Source organism: Brachyhypopomus gauderio, chromosome 1, assembly GCF_052324685.1.
Source record: "Brachyhypopomus gauderio isolate BG-103 chromosome 1, BGAUD_0.2, whole genome shotgun sequence".
NCBI lineage: Eukaryota > Metazoa > Chordata > Actinopteri > Gymnotiformes > Hypopomidae > Brachyhypopomus > Brachyhypopomus gauderio.
In genome coordinates, this window is record NC_135211.1 from 20,006,939 (window position 1) to 20,028,273 (window position 21,335).

Genomic DNA, 21,335 nt, shown 5'->3' on the forward strand with positions numbered 1-21,335 from the left:
CAGAATATGCCAGAGGAATGGAGACGAAGCATATTGGTGCCGATTTTCAAGAATAAGGGCGATGTTCGGAGCTGTAGTAATTACAGGGGAATAAAATTGATCAGTCACGGCCTGAAAATCTGGGAAAGAGTAGTGGAAGCTAGGCTGGAAGCAGCAATATGGTTTCATGCAGGCTAAGAGCACCACAGATGCTATGTTTGCTTTGAGAGTGTTAATGGAGAAGTATAGGGAAGGACAGAAGGAGTTACATTGTGTGTTTGTTGACTTAGAAAAAGCTTTTGATAGAGTACTGAGACAGGAGCTGTGGTATTGTATGAGGAAGTCAGGAGTAGCAGAAAAGTATGTGAGAGTAGTGCAGGATATGTATGAGAAAAGTGTGACAGCAGTAAGATGTGCGGTAGGAATGACAAACGGGTTTAAAGTGGGGGTAGGACTACATCAGGGATCAGTCCTGAGTCCCTTCCTGTTCGCAATTGTCATGGACAGACTGACGGACGAGGTTAGGCAGGAGTCCCCTTGGACTATGATGTTTGCTGATAACATTGTGATCTGTAGTGAGAGTAGGGAGCAGGTGAAGGTGAGCTTGGAAAGATGGAGATATGCTTTGGTGAGCAGGGGAGTGAAAGTGAGCAGGAGTAAAACAGAATACGTGTGAATGAGAAAGCAGACGGTGGACAGGTCCAGTTACAAGGAGTTGATTTGGTGAAGGTTGACGAGTTTACCTACTTAGGGTCGAGGGTACAGAGTAATGGAGGAAGTGAAAGAGAGGTAAAGAAGAGAGTGCAGGCAGGATGGTGTGGATGGAATAAAGTGTCTGGGGTGATCTGTGATAGAAGGGTGTCGGCTAGAATGAAAGGAAAGAACTATAGGACAGTAGTGAGACCTGCTATGTTGTATGGACTGGAGACAGTGGCACTGACAAAGAGACAGGTGAGGGAGATGGAGGTGTCTGAGATGAAGATGTTGTGATTCTCATTTGGAGTGACGAGGAAGGATAGGATCAGAAATGAGTTTATTAGAGGATCAGCACATGTAGCATGTTTTGGAGATAAAGTTAGCGAAGCGAGATTGAGATGGTTTGGACAGGTATATTGGTAGGAGGGTCTTGAGGAGGCAAGAGGAGGAGAGGTAGACCTAAGAGGAGGTTTATGGATGCAGTGGTAGAGGATATGAGAGTGGCTGGTGTGTCAGAGGAGGACACTCAGGACAGGGCCAGATGGAGGAGTTTGATCCGCTGTGGCAACCCCTAAACGGGAATTGCAGAAAGAAGAAGATTTAACTTTAGTTCAAATTCCTTGCATTTTCCCTAGCCTTTTGTCTTTAGTTTTTTGTTTCTGTTACCCTTTCCCATAATAGTATGGTCCTACCAACTAGGGACAAGCCCAGATGTATATGTAGAGGGGGAATAGAGAGTCCATTCCAGTTTGCACACCAAATACAAGTTGTTATGAAGGAAAATGGATTGTGCAGCGATGCTGGGTGGCCTATTTTTTAGCAAATTTTGTGCTCGTTGTGTGCTGGGTAACAGCTAACCCAGGGGTCACCAACCTTTTTGAAACTGGGAGCTACTTCTTGGATACCAATTATTGCAGAGGGCCACCAGATTAATACGCATCAATCAAACGAAAAGTTGTAGAGCGGGAGGGGGTGGCGGCGAATGAAAGTTGTTGAGCTGGGGGGGTGGGGGGGTGGGGGGGGGGTGCGTGTGCGAGTGTCAATTGCTAAGCAGGAAGACTGCTAGCAACCGCGGACAATCTGTAATAGTAGCAAAAACATAAACGATGCAGCGTTTTGGTGCATGGCACTATAGTGAGCTATTTTTAAAACAAGCCCGCGGGCGACTCATGACGTTGGTGACCCCTGAGCTAACCTGATTATTGGGTTTAATTAATGATTTATTGTTGAGCCATTAATGATATTACATTAAAATTCTATGTCCATGACTTCTGAATATTTGTTATATTAATGCTCCATCATTCATTATTTAATTATCTATATATTAGTTATCTATATATTATCAGACATGTGAACAAGTCACTAAGTTGCAAGTAACAAGTCTCAAGTCTTCACAATCAAGTCTCGAGTCAAGTCCCAAGTCAATACAATCAAGTCTCGAGTCAAGTCCCAAGTCAGTACAAGCAAGTCTCAAGTCCCAAGTCTTAAACTTCAAGTCCTAGTCAAGTCACCAAATGTAATTTCAATATTTAACACAATTGATGCAGTTGATTAGCAGTATATAAAGTTAGTCAGACTAACTAACGTAAGGCGTTTGAGTGTTTCGGTTCGCTTGAGTGAGATGTCTTTGCAATTGTCGTCGTCACCTACAGCCCCCCCCCCCCCCCCCCCCCAAGTTACTTTAGTTTGTCCGTTCGTCGTCGTCCCCCCCCCTTCCCCCGAATTATCGTTGGTGCTAGTGATGGGATTTTCGGCTCAATTTTGAGATGCGGCTCTAATGGCTCTTCTTACTGTGGAGAGCCGGCTCTTTTCGGCTCCCAATATATATTTTTTACATTATTAATGAATTAATAGCTTAAACCTAATTTTATAACATTTTGTTTCATTATTGACATTGTTAAGCACTTGTGATTGTGACGGGTGGGGTGTGCGAACTAAAAAGGAAGCGATCACGCAAAGTCTCAGGGAAAAAGGATGGTTTAATAGAAAGTGTGCAAACCAAAACCCATGCAATAGATCCAAATTAAGGATATAATGACCAGCGGTCAACTGGTACAAAGACAAGAAATATATAGGCAAACAAACGACCCTCAGGTGAGACGGATCACGGGCTCCGCCCACCTGAGGGACGCACATGACGTCACAAAACAACAACAACAGCAGCTGTGGACGGAGGCGGCCGGTAGGGGGCCGCCTCACCGTGACAGTGATGAGTAAAAATGCTGCAAAACAATGCTTTATAAATAAAACTTTTATTATAACCAATTATTAAATTATCACAAAATAGCACCAAAATAGAACGCAATACAGATTGTGCCTGCCGTTTCCACAAAAAAGTGGAGATAACTAACGAATCAAGGGAGGGCGGGTGTGACGCAAACACAAGTATCTATGTAATTTATTAATTTAAACAAAGACCAAAAGGAACAAGAGAGAATAACTAAGGACAGGAGAATACACACTAGACCAAACATAAGCTAGACAGCACGGCAACCAAGCAAACACACTAATAGAAACACTACTTAAAACACAATGCAAGAAATAAACTTTAGACACACCACAGGAAGGACTACTACAATAATGGATGAACAAACAATACTAAAGCATGACAACCATAACACAAACAGGACTGAAATAACTGAAAGACTAAAAAGCAAGAAGACTAGAACGCACAGGGAATGCATACACAAACTAGAAGTGAAAGACAAAGGCTACAACAGAACCTAACTACTAAGGGGAACAGAATAACAGGGAGAAATATACAAGATGTGAAGGAAAACACAACTATCAAGGAACAACTACATAAACCAGCAAATAGACATGAGAACTAAAACAGGGAAGACAAGACAGAACAAACCAGACCAGCACACAGGAGAAACGAAGGGAGGGTACAGGCTACTGAGCACGGAGAGAAGCATAGACCGGAGCGTGCAGGAAACATGGCAAACACAAATACAATGACCGACACGGGAGTGAAACACTAGGGGGGTTATGTACACAGAAAACAAGACGGTGAAACAAGACTCAGGTGTGTGTACTAATGACGAGGGCGTGACAGACAGGGGTAGGAACGAATGGGAGCGGGGAGCTAGGCGGGATCAGGGAGGAGGGAGGGGCTGGACGTGACAATAACTTTTTTTTTCAGTGTTTTCCCACCACATTATTAATTGAAAGCTGCGTGTGATTGGTCAGATGTGTGGAGCACACGCTTGACATGCGGGCAGTGGAGACATTCTTTGCAGTGTTGTCCGAAACAATATGTGGTAGTATAAAAGAAACACCCTTTAAAAACAGGGGAAGGAACATTTACCTGATGAAAATTAATGTTGCATTGTGTTCCAGGTTTGAAAAGTGCTAAAGTAGGCTAAAGTACTTGAAAATGCTTGAAAATGTAACTGTATTTTGTTTCACAACAAATAGCTGTCTGACTGAAATCGAAACTTTTTACCCCAGACTCGAAGATCAAACAGAAATTTAAAAAATCATAACCAATAACAGGGACACATTGTAAAGTGCGGGACATCCAGAGACAGCCACTATCAATCTCTCCTCCATTTTGCAATCAGAACAAATAATCAGCAGGAACCAAAGTCAGAGGTGCGGTTTCGGAGGAGGGTGCAAACATACTTTCTGATTGGTAGTCGACGCCGCGCGCCACTGCTCATTTGCATAAAGTTGAGCCGAGCTCAACTTGTTCGTGTCGCTCGATTCGCTAACTTCGCTTCGCGCCGCTCACGGTCGCGTCGCTGGGTGTCGCTCACTCTCATTGAAAATGAATGACTTCCGGTCGCCGTGTCACTCTCGTCGCTTTCGGTGTGAATGCACAGTTAGAGGAGAACCGGCTCGGTCTTAGAGGGGAACCAGCTCTCGTCGTTCACTTAAAAGAGCCGGCTCTTTGAACCGGTTCGTTCGCGACCGACACATCACTATTAGCTTAGGCACCAACTGAGGAAATAAACTCTCCGCTCTCTACCACTGGTAGAAGCAGAGCAATACGCACAAGGAGAGGGAGAGACAGCGAGGCACCAGAGGACAAATAAAAACGATGTTGGAAAAAACTGTGGCACTTGCAGAGCACAAGCGCAATACTGAAGGAAAAAGCGGCTTCCAAATAGGATCCTAAAACGGCTCCCATTGTGGAGCTGGTTCCAATCGTTCACTTCAAAGAGCCGGCTCTTAGAACCGGATCGTTCGTGAACGACACATCACTAGTTGGTGCGGACCGCACACACAAGTCAAGTTGCTCATGTGGACCCTTGTAAAAGTTAATTTTCGACCCCTGAATTATCACATCCCAGCTAGCTAGCCAACCGTTATAGCATTATGTGAAATATACGTAGCAGAGACTTACTTTTGTTTGTGCAGCCTCAAATGTCAAACAGTTTAAAGTGGCTGCATCTCCATCTCTTATCCTGACTCCACATGTCTTGCATGTCGCAGTTCTTATTTTATTCACAACAGCATAATCTTTATAATTGAACAGGATAATTTTTGGGAGCATGTTGCTTGTCCTCTCTGCACAAATTCAACGCTGCTGACACCCCTCCCCCTCCCCCGGTTGGTTACGGATAAACTGAGCTGAGCAGTTCACATTTTACAGCACCATTTAATACAAAATGATCCAGTTATGTGATTCTATATTACTTATTTATGTTAAAATAAGGATTTCAAGTCTTTTCAAGTCTTAAAGCTCAAGTCCGATTCCAAGTCCAAGTCAGTAAAGGTAAGTCTAAGTCAAGTCGCAAGTCTTCAGTGATGTTGTTAAGTCGAGTCACAAGTCATCAGTTTAGTGACTCGAGTCAGACTCGAGTCCAAGTCATGTGACTCAAGTCCACACGTCTGGTTATTATTATCCATCTTCTTATCACTAATAGTTGACATCTGTGACAAAAGCATGTAACAACAAATGTTTGTAGGTACTCCACATGCTCCATCATCTTGTTACTATGGTTTTCTTGTGTTGTGCTATGCCCTGAGTTGATGACACATCTTTATTTCCAAGAAAAACTTGCGCTAGGAAAACAACATGGTTCTCACAAGTGTAAACCGGAATAGTGCTTGAACCAGAATTGTTCTGGTTCACTGTTGATGGAAAAGAGCTACCGGGGGGAGTCAGCATCCAGGCAGTGACAGGGCAGACACCACATCTGCATGAGTTCCAATCACAGATCCAGATCACCTCACACCTGCCTGTCCTGCCAATGACAACCCTGCTCACCTTCACCTGAGTACCTAATGGCCACCTGCCCATTATACCTCCACCTACATAAATTCCTCTTGTCCTTCATTACGTGTTTTGCTTTAGCCTGGCTCACACTAATACTACTCTTTTTGATTTTTCACAGACATGCTGGTCTTTCTTTGTTTTTAAGTTTCTTCTTGTTTCATGTTTTCTTCAAATAAACTACATTATTTTACTTTGGGTCACATCTCATTTTCTTTGTTCACACAATGGCTCATGAAACATTAGTTTACTGCAGTGTGGGACTAATAAAGAATGATCTTATATTATGTTAAAGTTGTGACCTTTAAAAGAAAATGTGGCCACAACATATTTGGTGAGTAGAATTATAATAAACTGGGGAGATTGATATATAGTGAAAGTAGAACGACATACTTTTGTCCCATTTTTCTTGGATGTGGAAATGTGATTTATTCAGTATTCATTAACTTTTAACTTTTTGGAAAGTAGTTATTGGTTAATTATCCTCTTTGACCCCTGTGAGGTTAAAGAAAGGTTATAAGTAAAAGAGAATAATATATCTGTATGTTGAAATATGAATAGAAATTATGATTTATGAGTGTTACTTAATTATGGACAAATCTCCCATGTTTTTTTCCCCTGCCAACAATCCTTTCCCTTCCACTGTGTCCCCATACAAGAGGTCAGTGGTGTGGCTCTTCCACCGTGTCCCCATACAAGAGGTCAGTGGTATGGACCATCCATAGTGTCCTCATACAGGAGTCAGCAGTGTGGCCCTTCCATAGTGTCCCCATACAGACAGCAGAGTGGCACACCATCATCACTTCATCAGTCCAACATGCATCACAGTGACGCATAGGAACTCATAGCTCTCCCACTCCATCTGCTGTGTCTGAACACACTGAGAAATTCACTTTCACTAAAACACTGATTTCCTCCCAACCATAGCACCCTAACCATAGCACCCAAACCCTAACCTCCTGACCCTAATCACCATGTTCTCCCTTTAGTGCACTGCTGTCAGCTTCCTGACAGCCCCCTTTCTCAATCAAATTAATGAGCACTTGACAAGGACATTTATGTGTCCCAACAAAGCTAAGAGTGTCTCAGCATCACTGTAAATCATTTCTTGCAAAATAACACCAGCGCTTTGCTTCACCATTAACTCTGCCTCTCTTCTCTGTAGTGGAGAAAGCAACAATTTTTCATCACCCTTGCTCTGATGGCTCATAGATCATGACCAAAAGACTGACTTCCCCTCACAAGGTTTGAAATACTAACTTTAGCTGATCCCTTAAAGTGCTTGGACTGTGTAATGAAGAATGCAAAAAGGTTTTCTACCCCGGCCCCCTCCAATGGGGACTCAAATTTCATGACCCCAGGACTGAGGAAACCCATCTTATCATACTCACCAGGGCCTAAGGAATTATGGCTTCCACCAGGACAGATGCTCCTGTTTCTGGCCTTTGTCCTTAGCTTGGTGCATTCCTAACAACAAAGCGTCACCTTTGGAATTTGCGAACAGACCTATATCCATGATTGCCAAAATTGACCATAATTCTTATAACTCTATATTCTAAGATACACTATATTGCCAAAAACATTCGCTCACCTTCCTTGACTCACATATGAGCTTAAGTGACATTGTAACGTTCACCAGAAGCAGGGGTGACACAATTGCAAGTAAATGAATATTTACTACAGAACAGTACTGTGACACTTGGGGCAGGGCGAAGGACAAGGCACAGAATCCTTGCTTTCACGAACGTCACATTTATTTTACACATAAATATAGCGCGGATAGCGCACGTGAAACAATCACACTTCTAAGTATGTATGACTCAGACAAAGACAAGCACGGGACACTGTGCGAATGTACATTAAATAGACGAACCACATAAGCCCCAAGTGTTGACGAGATGAGCCACAGGTGAGAACAATGAACACTCGGACACAACCGCACCCACGGAGATCCACAGACGCAGAACGACTAGATGTAGACAACGTAAACGCACACCCAAAAGGGAGGAGTCAGGGGCTGAGATAACTAGGAAAGGTCAACACACATGGGAACATACTACAACACACGCTACATGAACATAAAGGGGAGAAACATAATATAACAAGGGAAGTAGCGACTAATGGAAAACTGAGAAATGAGTGACTAAGCAGACCACGGAGGAACACAACTAAACGGGACTACAGAGAAACATGAGCAGCGTAAAACACAACGAAATGGAAACTAACAATACCAGAAGGCAATCTCTTAACACGCACTCTTCTCAAACACTAACACTTCTCCTAACACTCTCTTCTCAAACATACATTCTTCTCCTAACACACACTCTTTTCAAACACACACTCTTCTCCTAACATACACTCTCCTACTAACACACACTCATAACACACATTCTTCTCGAACACACACTCTTCTCCTAACACACACTCCTAATACACACTCTTCTCCAAGCACACTCTCTTCTCATAACACACACTTTTCTCAAACACATACTCATAACACACACTCCTAAGCTGGAGTGGCATATGTGACATTACTGCTGTTGTATCCAGTGATCTCTATACAATGGGGTGCAGGACAAAGCATAAAGTGATTATTAGCATTCGGGTCCTGATGAATTTCTCCTCACACATTTCTGTATAGACAGTGAAGTGAAGTGATAATGACATAGAAAAGGGGGACATTTGCCTATGAAGCCATCTTTGAGAAAAATAAAAATACATTTAAAAACTACAAGTATGCATGATTGGTGCATGCTCTTGAGGTAGAACATGTTGGAACTGCTCAACCCAATTTAAAGGGTGGCATTGTGGGTTATTGCACAATGGACTGGACCACTGAATATATATGCCTTTGGTTTCGACACTGAACTCTGTAAATGACTCTAAAGATTTAATAAGTTAATTAGTATGATATGTGGTGATGCGTTTCCTTGGTTGTAAGCCTAAATCATGTGGAAAATAAGAGTTCTACAAGATGACAAGGGTCACCAGAAATTAATGCATTTTCAAGGAACCATTTGTGCTTTGCTTTGCATTGTAACTGTATTATGAAAACATAAACTGAGTTAATCTGTATATAGATTAGGGTGCCTCATTTAGTTATTTTTACAACCCACATGATAAATATCTTTCATTTGTTAAAATGCAAAATAAAAATAAACACGAAAGAACCTGAAGCAACAGGGTCACAAAAGCTTTTCTATAGCAATGGAGCAATTTTCAAGGCTTCATTATCATACTGCAAATAGAAAGGTACTAAATGTTGTGAGTGACTCAACCATGACAAGAACCGGAAGTATATGAATCAACACTGGTTCTTTTATTTGGTCATTCACTGCCAAACAGCACAACAATTCCAAGAAAGACTGGGGAAGGGCTGTTTAGGAGCGGTGCACTGTGTGCAGCAGTCAGTGCCCACAAGGGTTCTGGCATGCAAAGGGTAATGCCTACTAGGAGTAGTCTGCCCTGCTGGCATGCAGTGGTCAGTGCCTACAAGAATGTTAGTGTGTGACAGATAATGCCTATGAGGGGAGAGGAATGAGGAAGCTTTGGTCCTGGTCTATTGGTATGGATGGCACAGTGTCCAGGGGAATCCTAATCCACTGAGACAGAAACAAAAAGAAACAGAATGAACACATTGCTGATTAGCATAATTACTGCTAGTCTCACCTGACTGTCTTTTGAGCAGTGTTTGTATTGCATCAGTAGTCAGCCAGATGACTGAGTGCCAGTGGTCTCATCATGTGGCCTCAGCCATGTTTGATTTCCTGACTCCTGAGTCAAGTGGTTGGTGCAATCCAGAATGTGGGTGCTAAAGGTGGTGTTTCTTCATTCATCACCATGCATGGCCCCAGGGTGGGGGACATATGCAGCTGGTTTCATAGGTGGTCTGAGTCTCACCCCCCTCCTGTATGGGGGACACTGCAGGATGCTAGAAACATCACTGTCATAACAAAAGCATATCGCCATCTAACCCTAACACTGTCTATTTTGACCTGTTTTTACAACACAAAGCAGCTTTACAGGCGCATGTGTCCAGATCACTAATGAGCAAGCCAGGGGTGACTCTGGCAAGGAAAAACTCCCAAGGCAGAAATTAGGAAGAAGCCTTGGGAGGACCAAGACTCAAAAGCGAACCCATCCTCTATTGGACAGCCCAGCTAATAGAAGTGCATATTTAGTTCTATTTCTAGGCTGAGCAGTCCCTCCAATGTGGATGTTGGGCCTCAAGTAGGAGTCAGCATCGACGCGTCCACTGGTGGCATTGGCACATCCATCCACGGCATTGGCACATCAACTGGCTAGTCAGACCATTTTCTAGGTGATTTTATGGAATTGCCTTTGTAGAAGCATGTAACCAGGACACAAAATACAGGATAAATATGTAAACATCAAATTAAATATCCATATATACAGTATATAGCACACATGCCAGTGATTAGCATATCGGAGGTTTATCTATAGCAGCATAACTAAAAGTAGGGGCCTGGAGGTGACCACAGTCATGAGGGCTCACTGAGCCATTGCTTTGCACGCATGACATGGCTGAATGACAGCATCAACATCTCAGATTACCAGATTATTATCTTCAGTTAATGATGAATCAGTTAATGCTGCCCAAGGTAAAAAGTAAGCATAGCATTTAGCTTTTATGCTGTTTCATATGGAATCAGGAATCAGAGGATATTAGAAGAGCTCCTGCGCTATATGTAAATCAAAGATAAAAACATAACTATATGGCCAGGCCTTTGGTTTGGGATAGTTGTTGTTTTGCAGGTACTGAAAACCTAAGTACCTAAAATGTGGTATTATTGCAGTTTTATGTCCAGTTTTTATGTTCATAGAACGGTTTTCCAAGAGAGACTTAGAGTAGAGCTGCTGCACCTCCATGTAGAGAGGAGCCAGTTGATGGTTCGGGCATCTGGTCCAGATGCCCCCTGGGTGCCTCCCTAGTGAGGTGTTCTGGGCATGTTCAACTTGGAGGAGACCCTGGGGAAGACCCAGGACATGCTGGAGAGATTATATCACTTGGCTGTCCTGGAAACATCTTGATATCCCCCAGAAGAGCTAGAAGAGGTGGCCGGGGAGAGGGAAACCTGGGCCTGGATAAGTGGATGTAAATGGATAGATGGATGGATGTTCATAGAACTGGTACATTTATTCTTTGCTATGCTTCAAGATGTTACTCTTTCTCATTTACAAATAGTTTTAAAGTGATTTCACAGTACAGCATGACTGATCTAAATTCCCTGTTTATTCCCCATAGTAGATATCAGCTATATCAACAATGCAAACAGCAAAGACAAATAAGTCATGACTCTTAGAAACCAGACTCAGAAAAAACTATATCAGTTTCAAGATCTATCAATAGTCTAACCAACATACTATGACCTCTGTGAAATCTGCAGGTCTAATGTTTTCTCCACTATTTCCTTAAGAAATATTTGTATCAGCTATATTACAATACTCTCCTGTAACATAAGCTGTTACTATTGTATTAATTTCTGTTCAAAAAGAATCTTCACATCCCCCAGAAGTAACTCTTAAATATTTTCATTTGATACCTACGTCCTTTAGGACAAATTTTAACATTATGTGAATACTTCTTAAATGTATAAAATGCCTTACCCATCTATGGCTAGGGTTTGGGTTAACCTATATTCTGACCCTAACCCTTACCGATCTATGGTTAGGGTTTGGGTTAACCTATGGTCTAACCCTAACACTTACCCATCTATGGTGAGGGTTTGGGTTACCCTATGGTCTAACCCTAACCCTTACCCATCTCTACCCTAGTAATATGATTGTTAAATATGTTCCAGCTAGTAAGAAAAGTGACAGGCTAACAATGGGCAAGCTAAGAAGAAGGTGTGGCAACACAGCAGCATACACAAAAGCACATGGATAGGACACAGAATTTATGGATAGAGCACATAGGACTTTCAGAAAGAATCTTAAAACATATGTATTTAGTACTGCATCTAATTATGTACTTCTTTAAAAGATTCTAACAATAGTAATATTTGTTTTTATTGAAAATCTTTTAATCTATTACTTAGTTTACAGGATTCTGTATTATGTTGATATGCAAACAACGTTGCCTGATCTGTTTTATTAAACAAAGAGTATGGTATCAAAGATGAGCCAATTAAATAAATAGCAGTTGATTAATATCTTAGTAACATTCTCTGGTGTAAGACCTGCTGTTTGGAATGCAGGAGAGAGTGATAATCATAGTTATATAAAAATCATATAATTAAAAAAAATTATAATAAAATCATAGTTATAACCCATCCTTTAACAAGCATGTGAAGCACTTCCACAGCATGTCCTCAACGCTTGGGTTCTTTTAACTAAATGGACAGTGCCACTGCAAGGGCCTGGCTGGTGTTCCGCTTCACCTCTTCAACAGAGAGGGTTGAATTAATTAAAAGGAGAAAACAAGTTATCTAGATGTGTACCTAGAGTTATGTAGATGTAAATGCAAATGAGTAATCTAGATGTGCACCTAGAGTTATGGAGATGTAAATGTAAATGAGTTATCTAGATGTGTACCTAGAGTTATGGAGATGTAAATGAGTTAAAATGTGCCATATTTTGTCAATTGTGATTTTTACACCCCAATTGAAATTTGTCCTCCGCTTTTAACCCATCTGTGCAGTTAGAACACACACACACACACACTAGTGATTACTAGGGGGCTGTGGATCACACGTGCCCAGAGCGGTGGGCAGCCCTAGCCCGGCACCCGGGGAGCAGTTGGGGTTAGGTGCCTTGCTCAAGGGCACCTCAGTCATGGCCTGTCTGGAAATCGAACCCACGACCCTCCGGTCACAAGTCCAGTTCCCTAACCACCAGGCCATGACTGCCCCAGTCTAGATGTGTACCTAGAGTTATGGAGATGTAAATGTAAATGAGTTTTCTAGATGTGCACCTAGAGTTATGTAGATGTAAATGTAAATGTGTTATTTAGATGTGTACCTAGATTTATGAAGATGTAAATGTAAATGAGTTATCTAGATGTGTACCTAGAGTTATGGGGATGTAAATGAGTTATGTAGATGTGTTACACACATCTAGGTACATCATGTGTACCTAGAGTTATGTCAGGGTTGCCAACTTTTCAAGATCACTTGGAGTGAGATTTGATCTTGTAAATTGTTGACGGGGGGAGGGGGGTGGAGACTGTAAATTGTTGACGGGGTGGCGAGTGTAAATTATTAGCGGGGGGGATGTAAAATGGACACAAATTAAGTATTATACTGTATTGCAATTGATCGCCAGTGGTTGGAGAATTAGTAACTCATTGAATCATAGATGTAAATCAGAGATAAATAAACTAGACTTTTTCAGCGTGAGAAATTGGATGTATGGCATGTGAGCGTGTGAAGACAGTCAAATGCGTGTGTCTCACGCTCATTGCGTGAGAGTTGGCAACCCTGTTATGTAGATGTAAATGAGTTATCTAGATGTGCACCTAGAGTTATGTAGGTGTAAATGTAAATGAGTTATCTAGATGTGCACCTAGAGTTATGGAGATGTAAATGTAAATTAGTTATCTAGATGTGTACAATGTTAGTGCACATTCTGGGAAAGGAAATAGCAGTAACATTTCTGGAAATACTATGGTGAGTGATCAAGCAAATCATTTCAGCTAACAGAGATGGTGAGATTCCTATGAATAAATTGCTGGATGAGCAGCATTTTCTTCTGGTGCAGAGCAGCCACTATGAAACCATGAGCTATGCTGATTTTGGCTCTGCATTAGCAGTAGAGTGGGAAGAGGAGGTTAACGAGAGCACTTCTGCACAACCAAAACTGCATGTAGCACCAAGCAGTGTCCTGTCTCAGTTCCTCATGAAAGCTACTCCAGCAGGACTCAGGCAAATGAAGCTACAGGCAGAGTATGAACGAGCCTGATTAATGGTCAAAATAAAGTGAGGGTGTGGGGACTCAGCACCTCTGTCTAATCTGGTTATGCTAAAACCCTGAGAGAGATTCAGCCCAAGACTCTAAACAATTATGCCTGCCAACAGACCCTGTCAACTTTGATCAAATTGTTATTGCTTCAGCAACCCACTATGAACAAAACACATCCACACGCAAATGCACTGTACACTACACACACTAACAAATGCAAACTCATTAATGAACTTTCTCATCAGTGCTCACTTGTGTTACCTTCACCTGCCAAAACAAGTGATGGCTGCAAAATACAATATTTGTGCATCGAAATGGAACTAATCTAATGGGTGAGTCAGAGGTAAATTATTCACTTCGTAGATTGCAAACAGAATGATTCCCATACTGTTTATTTAATGGTGTTTCAATTCATTCTGTTGAGGTTTGGGGTTGAAGGTAGGTTATTTTCATGATTTCCTGAAAGCACATTTTCATTTTTCAAAAAAAAAAACTGTACAAACAGGCCAGTAATATGCTAAGGGGGATTTGATTGTTTGCTGAATTTTTCCTCTTTTATCCCCTCTGTCCTCATAGCAGATTGCTAACAGCCACTGATGCCCTTCTATTAGTGCTGAGAATCAAAATGCCATAAGTAAGGTCATTTGGTGCTCAGGTCTACTAGTTTGTTGAAGGTTATGACAGAGCAGAATGTAATCAACAAAACTGTCTTGACACACATTATAATGACATGAAATTAGAGAGGCCTGCAGACTGAATCACTTATGTATGTCCAGACTGCATGGCTATTACAGAAGAGATTGTGTGAAGGGTTAGTAGAGTAACTAGTGGCACTAGTCACTTTTTAGGGCTGCTTGGCCTTTGCTAAGAGGGATTGCAGCTGTAGTGTGAACATTTAAGTTGGTGTTTCAGTGAAGGGCATTCTGGACAAATCAGTTCTCATCCTGAATCCTTAAAGACTCCAGAGGGCCTCACATAGCTCAAAGCAGAGTGGTGTTCGTCTTCTTTGTCGCTTCTCCCCTTCAGCACTGACTCTGTGTGCTTCAAATGTTTTTTTTCTCATAACATATTTTCAATTTGATAATAAGTGACAGTTGAACATTTGGTCACACTTCCTATTCTGCTGAGGAATGGAGGAACAGAGGGTTAGTTTTGGGGTAGGGTTAGGGTTTGGAGTTAGAGTCCACACACTCAGGAATCTGCAGATTACCCTTTGGAAAGGGGGAAAAAGTAAATATATTTTTAAAATTTAAGCAGTTGTTTAATTTGTCATCTTTTCTTCTCATGTCATTGCACCTCTGGTACCAGATGTGTGCAGATTCTGGTGAAGGGAGGAGCTGTCCAAGGTGCTTAAACTAGTTATGGGCTTTCTAATGAGAGAGGGAGGAAGTCTGAAAGGTCAGATTAATATTACTGAGAAAAATTGAGGCCATCAATTTGCTTTTGAAGGAGACAAAGTTACGACCCATGAGGTGAGTCATTATGATTCACACATATTGCTCTGCATATTAACAGAGGTTCCTTACAGAAAAATACTGAAGACCACAGAATTACAATGAGTAGAAACACCACAGTCTATTGTATTGGGATGGTCCATCAATTTAGGTTGTTAACTATGACATTCAAATCAGTGACATCAAAAAATGACTTCCATAATCTCAACAAGATGGTATAGCCACTCATAATCTCCTTGACATGCCCCTTGAATTATTAAGGAAAGTAGAGATGAAAAGGTAGTACTACATATTTTCAGTTTAAAAAGACAAGTTAATCAATGGTATAAGGAGCATTTTGCATAAAGTTTTGCATACATTAAATTAACAGAACACAGACCACAGTTAAGTTAACCGTAGACTGCAGTTATGATTGTCTGCCATTTAATAATCTTTACAATATATAGATTAGTCTTTTTCTTTCTGCATGTTTGAGTGTCATGTGCAGACAGATGTATTTTGCTACAATATACATCTGACTGATCTTCTTTAGATGGTTTAGATGGCTATTGTGATCTTTTCTATAATGTAGAAATCATCCTGGCACATTTGCAGCTAAGCTCCTTCTGTAATTCTTAGTAAATTAGCAGTGAATTTTTGGTAGCTCCATGACTAACTGGATTTGAGTGAAATGTGACAGTGTGACAGGTGCTGCTCTAATGTTCACTATGAAAGTTTTAAAATGTTTTTAATTAGCTTGTTTAAATTATGTTTTCCCCCAAGATCAATAATGTTCATCCTTCCTATATGCATTGTGTTTTTCAGCATGTGAGGTGACAGTACAGACTTGGCACTCACTCGGGTTCTCTTTTGTCTTTTTACTTAGAAGAGCAGGCACAGGCATTTTAGGACTCAGCTTACCCAAACAGACCAAAAATTAAGCTAGTGAAAGCCAGCTGACCATATAAAGCTAGTGAAAGCCAGCTGACCATTAGAAGTATCATCTTGGTCACTCCAAAGTGAGGCTTGCCACACCTAGCTGTGGAGCCTCTTCCAGCAGATGCCACATCCACGAGCTGAACCAGGACACACTCTTCCCATTCTGGCAGCAGGCAGTGGCGCAAAAAGGGGGTATGCAGCGTATGCGACGCATAGGGGCGCTGCACTAGAGGGGGCACCAAATCGATGCCAGAAAATTATTTGCCGAGTTGGTGGGGGGTGAGGGTGGAGTGCGGGGGCGCCGATAGTATGTTTGCATACACCTCAAAAAGTATGTAGTTGCAACCCTGGCAGCAGGCATCTGGCAGTCCCATTGGGAGCAGCACCCCTGGGTCATGAGAGCTGAGAACTCCTGCTGCTGCCCCCTGCTGGGGAGAGACCTGCAGCACTGCTCCTCTTATTGCTTCCTGTGGAGCATGATGACTTTAATAACACAAGTAGTTAACTTTAACTAACCTGGGTTAAACCTTAGTTAAACAATTATGAAAAACAATTGTCTAATCAAGGATTAGGTAAATTGTTTATAATTAATTTATACACTTTGACACACAGAGCCAAAGTATTTTTTAGTAGCCTACAAAAATACTTTGTCTACAACAAAATAAAAAAACAATAAAATGTAAAGTTATCAACCTATTGCTGAATAGTTTCAACAACTGAGCTGAAGCAGTCAACAAATATTGTTTAGTTGGCCATTTGTCTACTAAATGGCCTCTGAAATCATTAAAGATCAAAAATGATTCATAGTGAACCTTAGAATATAACATTTTCAGTGTGTAGTGAGTTTGTGATAGCTAGCAGTCTCAAGAGTACAACACTCCAGCATATCAGAACTATTTCCTCTAGTGGGGTGAGATCCTTACACAGCAGTTTGTAAGGGCTAGACTAGACCGCTGCTTGCCACCAGAGGGAGCTAATCAGACTAGATGAGCCACACCTGCTTGTTTGCCTTTATAAGAAGCTCACGTGAAGGCACTTGTTGCTGAGTTGTTGTTCATTGTTCTGGCATACAGATCAGCCAGTAAACTTTGGTAGAGGTCTCAAGACTTGCTCTCGAGCTGATGATCTCTTTCCCCTTGAGTCCTTTTCGCTTCCTTTGGGTTGTTCCTCTTCTCTCTTTAATTTTATTTTCCCTTTGAAACAAAACAATGAATTTGTCTATCTTCTTGGTGTTTCCTTCTTTGTTGGAGTTTTCTTTTATTTCTGACTCACTGTTTGAGGGAGCCAGTCCTTCCCTGAAGTCTTTTGTTCCTTTTTTCCTGCCCAAACTGTCTGAGGCCCCCTAACTTACAAATTAACACCGCATTTGGATCCTACTTACCAAAATTATGTGGTTGCTCAACCAGTTAACCAGTTAATCTACCCAATGATACTGGTTCCCTTCCCACCTCCTGTTACCACATGGTGTAACCACATTACAGGTTTCATGTGAAGTGTAGTATGCACTTTGATTGAGGTAACTGCAGGAGTAAATTCGGTTCAGTGAGCTAGGAGTTAGGGCTTAGTGGTGCTCTGCCATTTAAGCATTGCCCAGAGGGAAAAAAGGTACAGATCTTATGAGTCTTCATTAAAATAAAATCTGCCTGTTTAATGGTGATGGACTCGTCGTGTGGGATAACAGGCGAGCATTTTGCACCAAACGTGAACTGCAAGGTCATCTGCCCATAAGAATCCAGAATGTATTTAACACGTAGGATTAATGGTGAAAAACAAAAAAAGTCTCCAATCACAAACATTTATGTATTCCCATACACATGTCAGATGCCTGATCATTATCACAATTCCAGACTACCTCTAAAGCCCATTAAAAAGCAAAAGCACATTCTGTTTGTTAGCCTGCAGATGGAGGAATGGTAATCTCATCTCCTCCATTTACAACAGAGCCAGTTTTTCCTGCTTGCCATGCCGGGCCTCAGTAGAGATCTAATCCTTTTACCTTTTTATTATCGGTCTGCTCTATCGAACTGTGGGCTGGGTCTTGCAGCCAGCTATCAACAGTCTAATGGCTGCATGCAGAGGGGGTCACTGAAGATCACAGCCCACTGTGGGTCAGACCAGTGTCTCACAGACACTAGCTGCATCTCCAGTTTGTTCAAAAAGGATACTAACCTTTAGAAGGAAACTATCCCTAACCCACACAAGAAGGAGAATCGTTTGTACTTATCATGAAACCAATCAACAGGTATTGGGGAAATGTAGGTCATTGTCATGAGCTGGGATGAAGTTGACTCCAGTAAGTAAACAAAGCTGTTGTGACGGGCAGGGTGAGCAAAAAAAAAAAAAAAAAAGCAAAAAAAAAAAAGTGATCACGCCAAGTCTTAGGGAAAATGGAAGGTTTATTAGAAACCAAAAACCCGTGACATGATCCAAATGAAGGATATAATGACCAGCGGTCAACAAACAAACAGGTGAGACGGATCGCGGGCCCTGCCCACCTGAGGGATGTACACAACAACCACAACAACAACAACAACTGCCGCTGTGGACAGAGGCGACCGGTAGGGGGCCGCTGTACCATGATAGCTGTGTAATAACATAAAACAAAAATAATGTATCTGAGAACAAACGGCCCCAGTAATGCACACAGAACAAAATGTAGATGATGTGCATAACAGAGACAAAACTTTGTTTCTCTCTGTGTGTGAAGCACTGAAACCATTCCTCAGATTAATCTCCAAATACCATAAACAATTTTGTATCTGCAGCGCAGTGTTGGATCCAGACACTGTCAGTATTTACTGACTTACTTACAGACACACATCTCTCAGTCTGAGCTGGAGGACTCACGATCCCCAATGTGGCAATCCATGCATCTGCTTGCAGTGGAGCTGGGTTAGGGTTTAGGGTTAAACCCCTTTGGTGCACTGGGGCACTGCATCTCCAATCCATACTTCTTAAAACCTGTTACAACATAAATGTTTTTTGAGTATATAGAGCATGTATGTATGTATGTATGTATGTATGTATGCATATGTATATGTATAGGGTAAGGGTAGTGTATACATTGTCTATGTCCATATATGTACTTCCTGTGGGTGTGGTTGTTTGTGTATGTTTCGTCAAGTCTAATGTGTTACACATGGTGCTTGTTCTGTATCAAGTATATATTGTGTGAGTTAATCTTGTCCTGTGCTCATCTTTGAGTCTCATACATGTTGTGTGTGTGACTAGAAGGGGAACCCCAAGTCACTAATACTTAATAAACTGCATTTACTTATGACATTTGTCTCTGCATCCTCAACCCCTCGCATGTTACAGATCGGGTAAACTCTGACCCTGACCAAAGGGGATGGTAACATGAGGTTGATGAAAGAGAACTGGTAGATTAAAACTCAGTTACAGTAAAAACCAAATTGGACTGCAGAGATTCCCATGCAAGAGTTGCCTGGTTCAAGGCCCAGAGGCTGCATGAGTGAACGCCCCCACCTCGCCCCTTCCCCCAAGGGTGGGTCAGGGGCTGGTCAGGGGCTTTTTGATAATGAACTGTAAAAGTACTATACATCGCAGTGGAATCTGAGAGGTCTCCATGGACTTAAAGTGCTATAAAATTAAGTGCTACAACAAATCACCCCAATCTAAAAGAAACCTGATAAGTAAGAAGAAATATGATGTAGAAAAATAAACAAAAGCAAAAATCACATATCACAATTGCCATAAGAGCGTGCCCCCCTGTTCTGTTGTGCCCTAGCTCCCAGTGCATCCCCAAGCGATTATAGTAAAAATCATGATATGAACGTGTGTTTTGTCCATTAGTGCAGTGTTATGTAAGTATATGTTGCGTATTTCTTCTGATCTTCTTATATGGGTGCTGTGCTAGGTGTGTTAGGTGTGTCTCCAATGTATTTTTTATTACCGTATGTACATGTGATCATGTACACTAGATTTTTTGTGTCCAGAGTGGTTTGCTGGGGCAAGAAGTGATCCTCGGATCCAACCCAATGGATTATTTTCTGGTAGAAGTGGGCTGCATCATCCTGCAGGACCCCTGGAGGGTCTATCCACAATGTTGCATGTACCACAATATCCTGGAAATGTGTTTTTTCGGTAAGCAGAAATCATTCTGAATGATTGGAGTGGTGGGTGGACAATGATTGGAGCGGTGGGTGGAAATTTTGCCTTAATCTTCTATGTATTTGCACTGATTTGTGCAAATGACAGACAGGTTTGAGATTTGATGGAATGTATGAACCTTTTCAAGTATCCCCGGGATCTTAGTGCTTTAAATAGAGTGGATGTGGCTTTTTCAAAATGTTTGGTAAGTAAGCAGATTTTATGAAAATGGAAAAGTTGATTAAACATTGATTAAGGTTTAAATGTATGTTTAGGATGATAACTGTGTTTGTGTAATAAACAGACTGTATGTGTGGGTTTGAAAAAAAATGGTTTGTACTGGCTATTTGCCATGTGGTGTGGGTATGAAAAACACTGTTGTATATAAAATCTATGCTGTGGGTGTGTTTACGAGCTTTTGAGATTTATGGTGTCGTGGTGATTATTAGCCAAGGTGATAAACTGTTGAAAGGCTGTGTCATCCAAGTATCTGTAATACGTGTCTGGTTTATGGGTAAGTTTATGATCTAACGACTTTTCCCAGTGTGCCACATGCCAAATTTCTTTCCCTAGGGTTAGGGTTGGGGCTTAACCTAGTGGTTAGGATTACGGTTAGTTAGGGTTAGGATTTAGCCTGGTGGCTAAGGTTATGGTAAGGGGGTAGGGTTTGAAATTGTTGAAAGAATGAAGTTGTTGGAACTACACAGGAAAAGCATCATGAATGTGGCACTTTCAGCTCCAGCATCAATATGACTATCAACAGAGCAACACAAGAAGGAGGAAGGTGGGAAAAGGTTTTAATTTTATTTCAGCTACAGTGTGATTTCATTTTGTCTTCACCTGCTTTTAGAGTCATTTATGTGCCACAGTGAAGTAGCTTTCACTAAAATGAATTTAGCCCTGACTAACAAGTTTATTTAATCAACTTGCCCCATTATTTTATATATATTCCACAGGAGCAGAGGAAGAAAAACAAGTACATCACCTCAGGAGGAAGAGGAAGTGAGGAAGGTCATTTCTGATGGTAGCCATGT

General features: G+C 41.5%; 1 protein-coding gene across 1 annotated transcript in view; it reads left to right on the top strand.

Moving 5' to 3' along the window:
• Positions 1-20,335, top strand: part of vstm2b (V-set and transmembrane domain containing 2B) — a 51,292-nt gene extending 30,957 nt beyond the window's left edge. Inside the window, exon 5 of the mRNA XM_077000948.1 lies at positions 20,148-20,335. Coding sequence (XP_076857063.1) covers positions 20,148-20,299 — 152 coding nt within the window. The 3' untranslated portion in view covers positions 20,300-20,335. The remainder of the gene's footprint in view (positions 1-20,147) is intronic.
• The last annotated feature ends 1,000 nt before the right edge of the window (positions 20,336-21,335 follow it).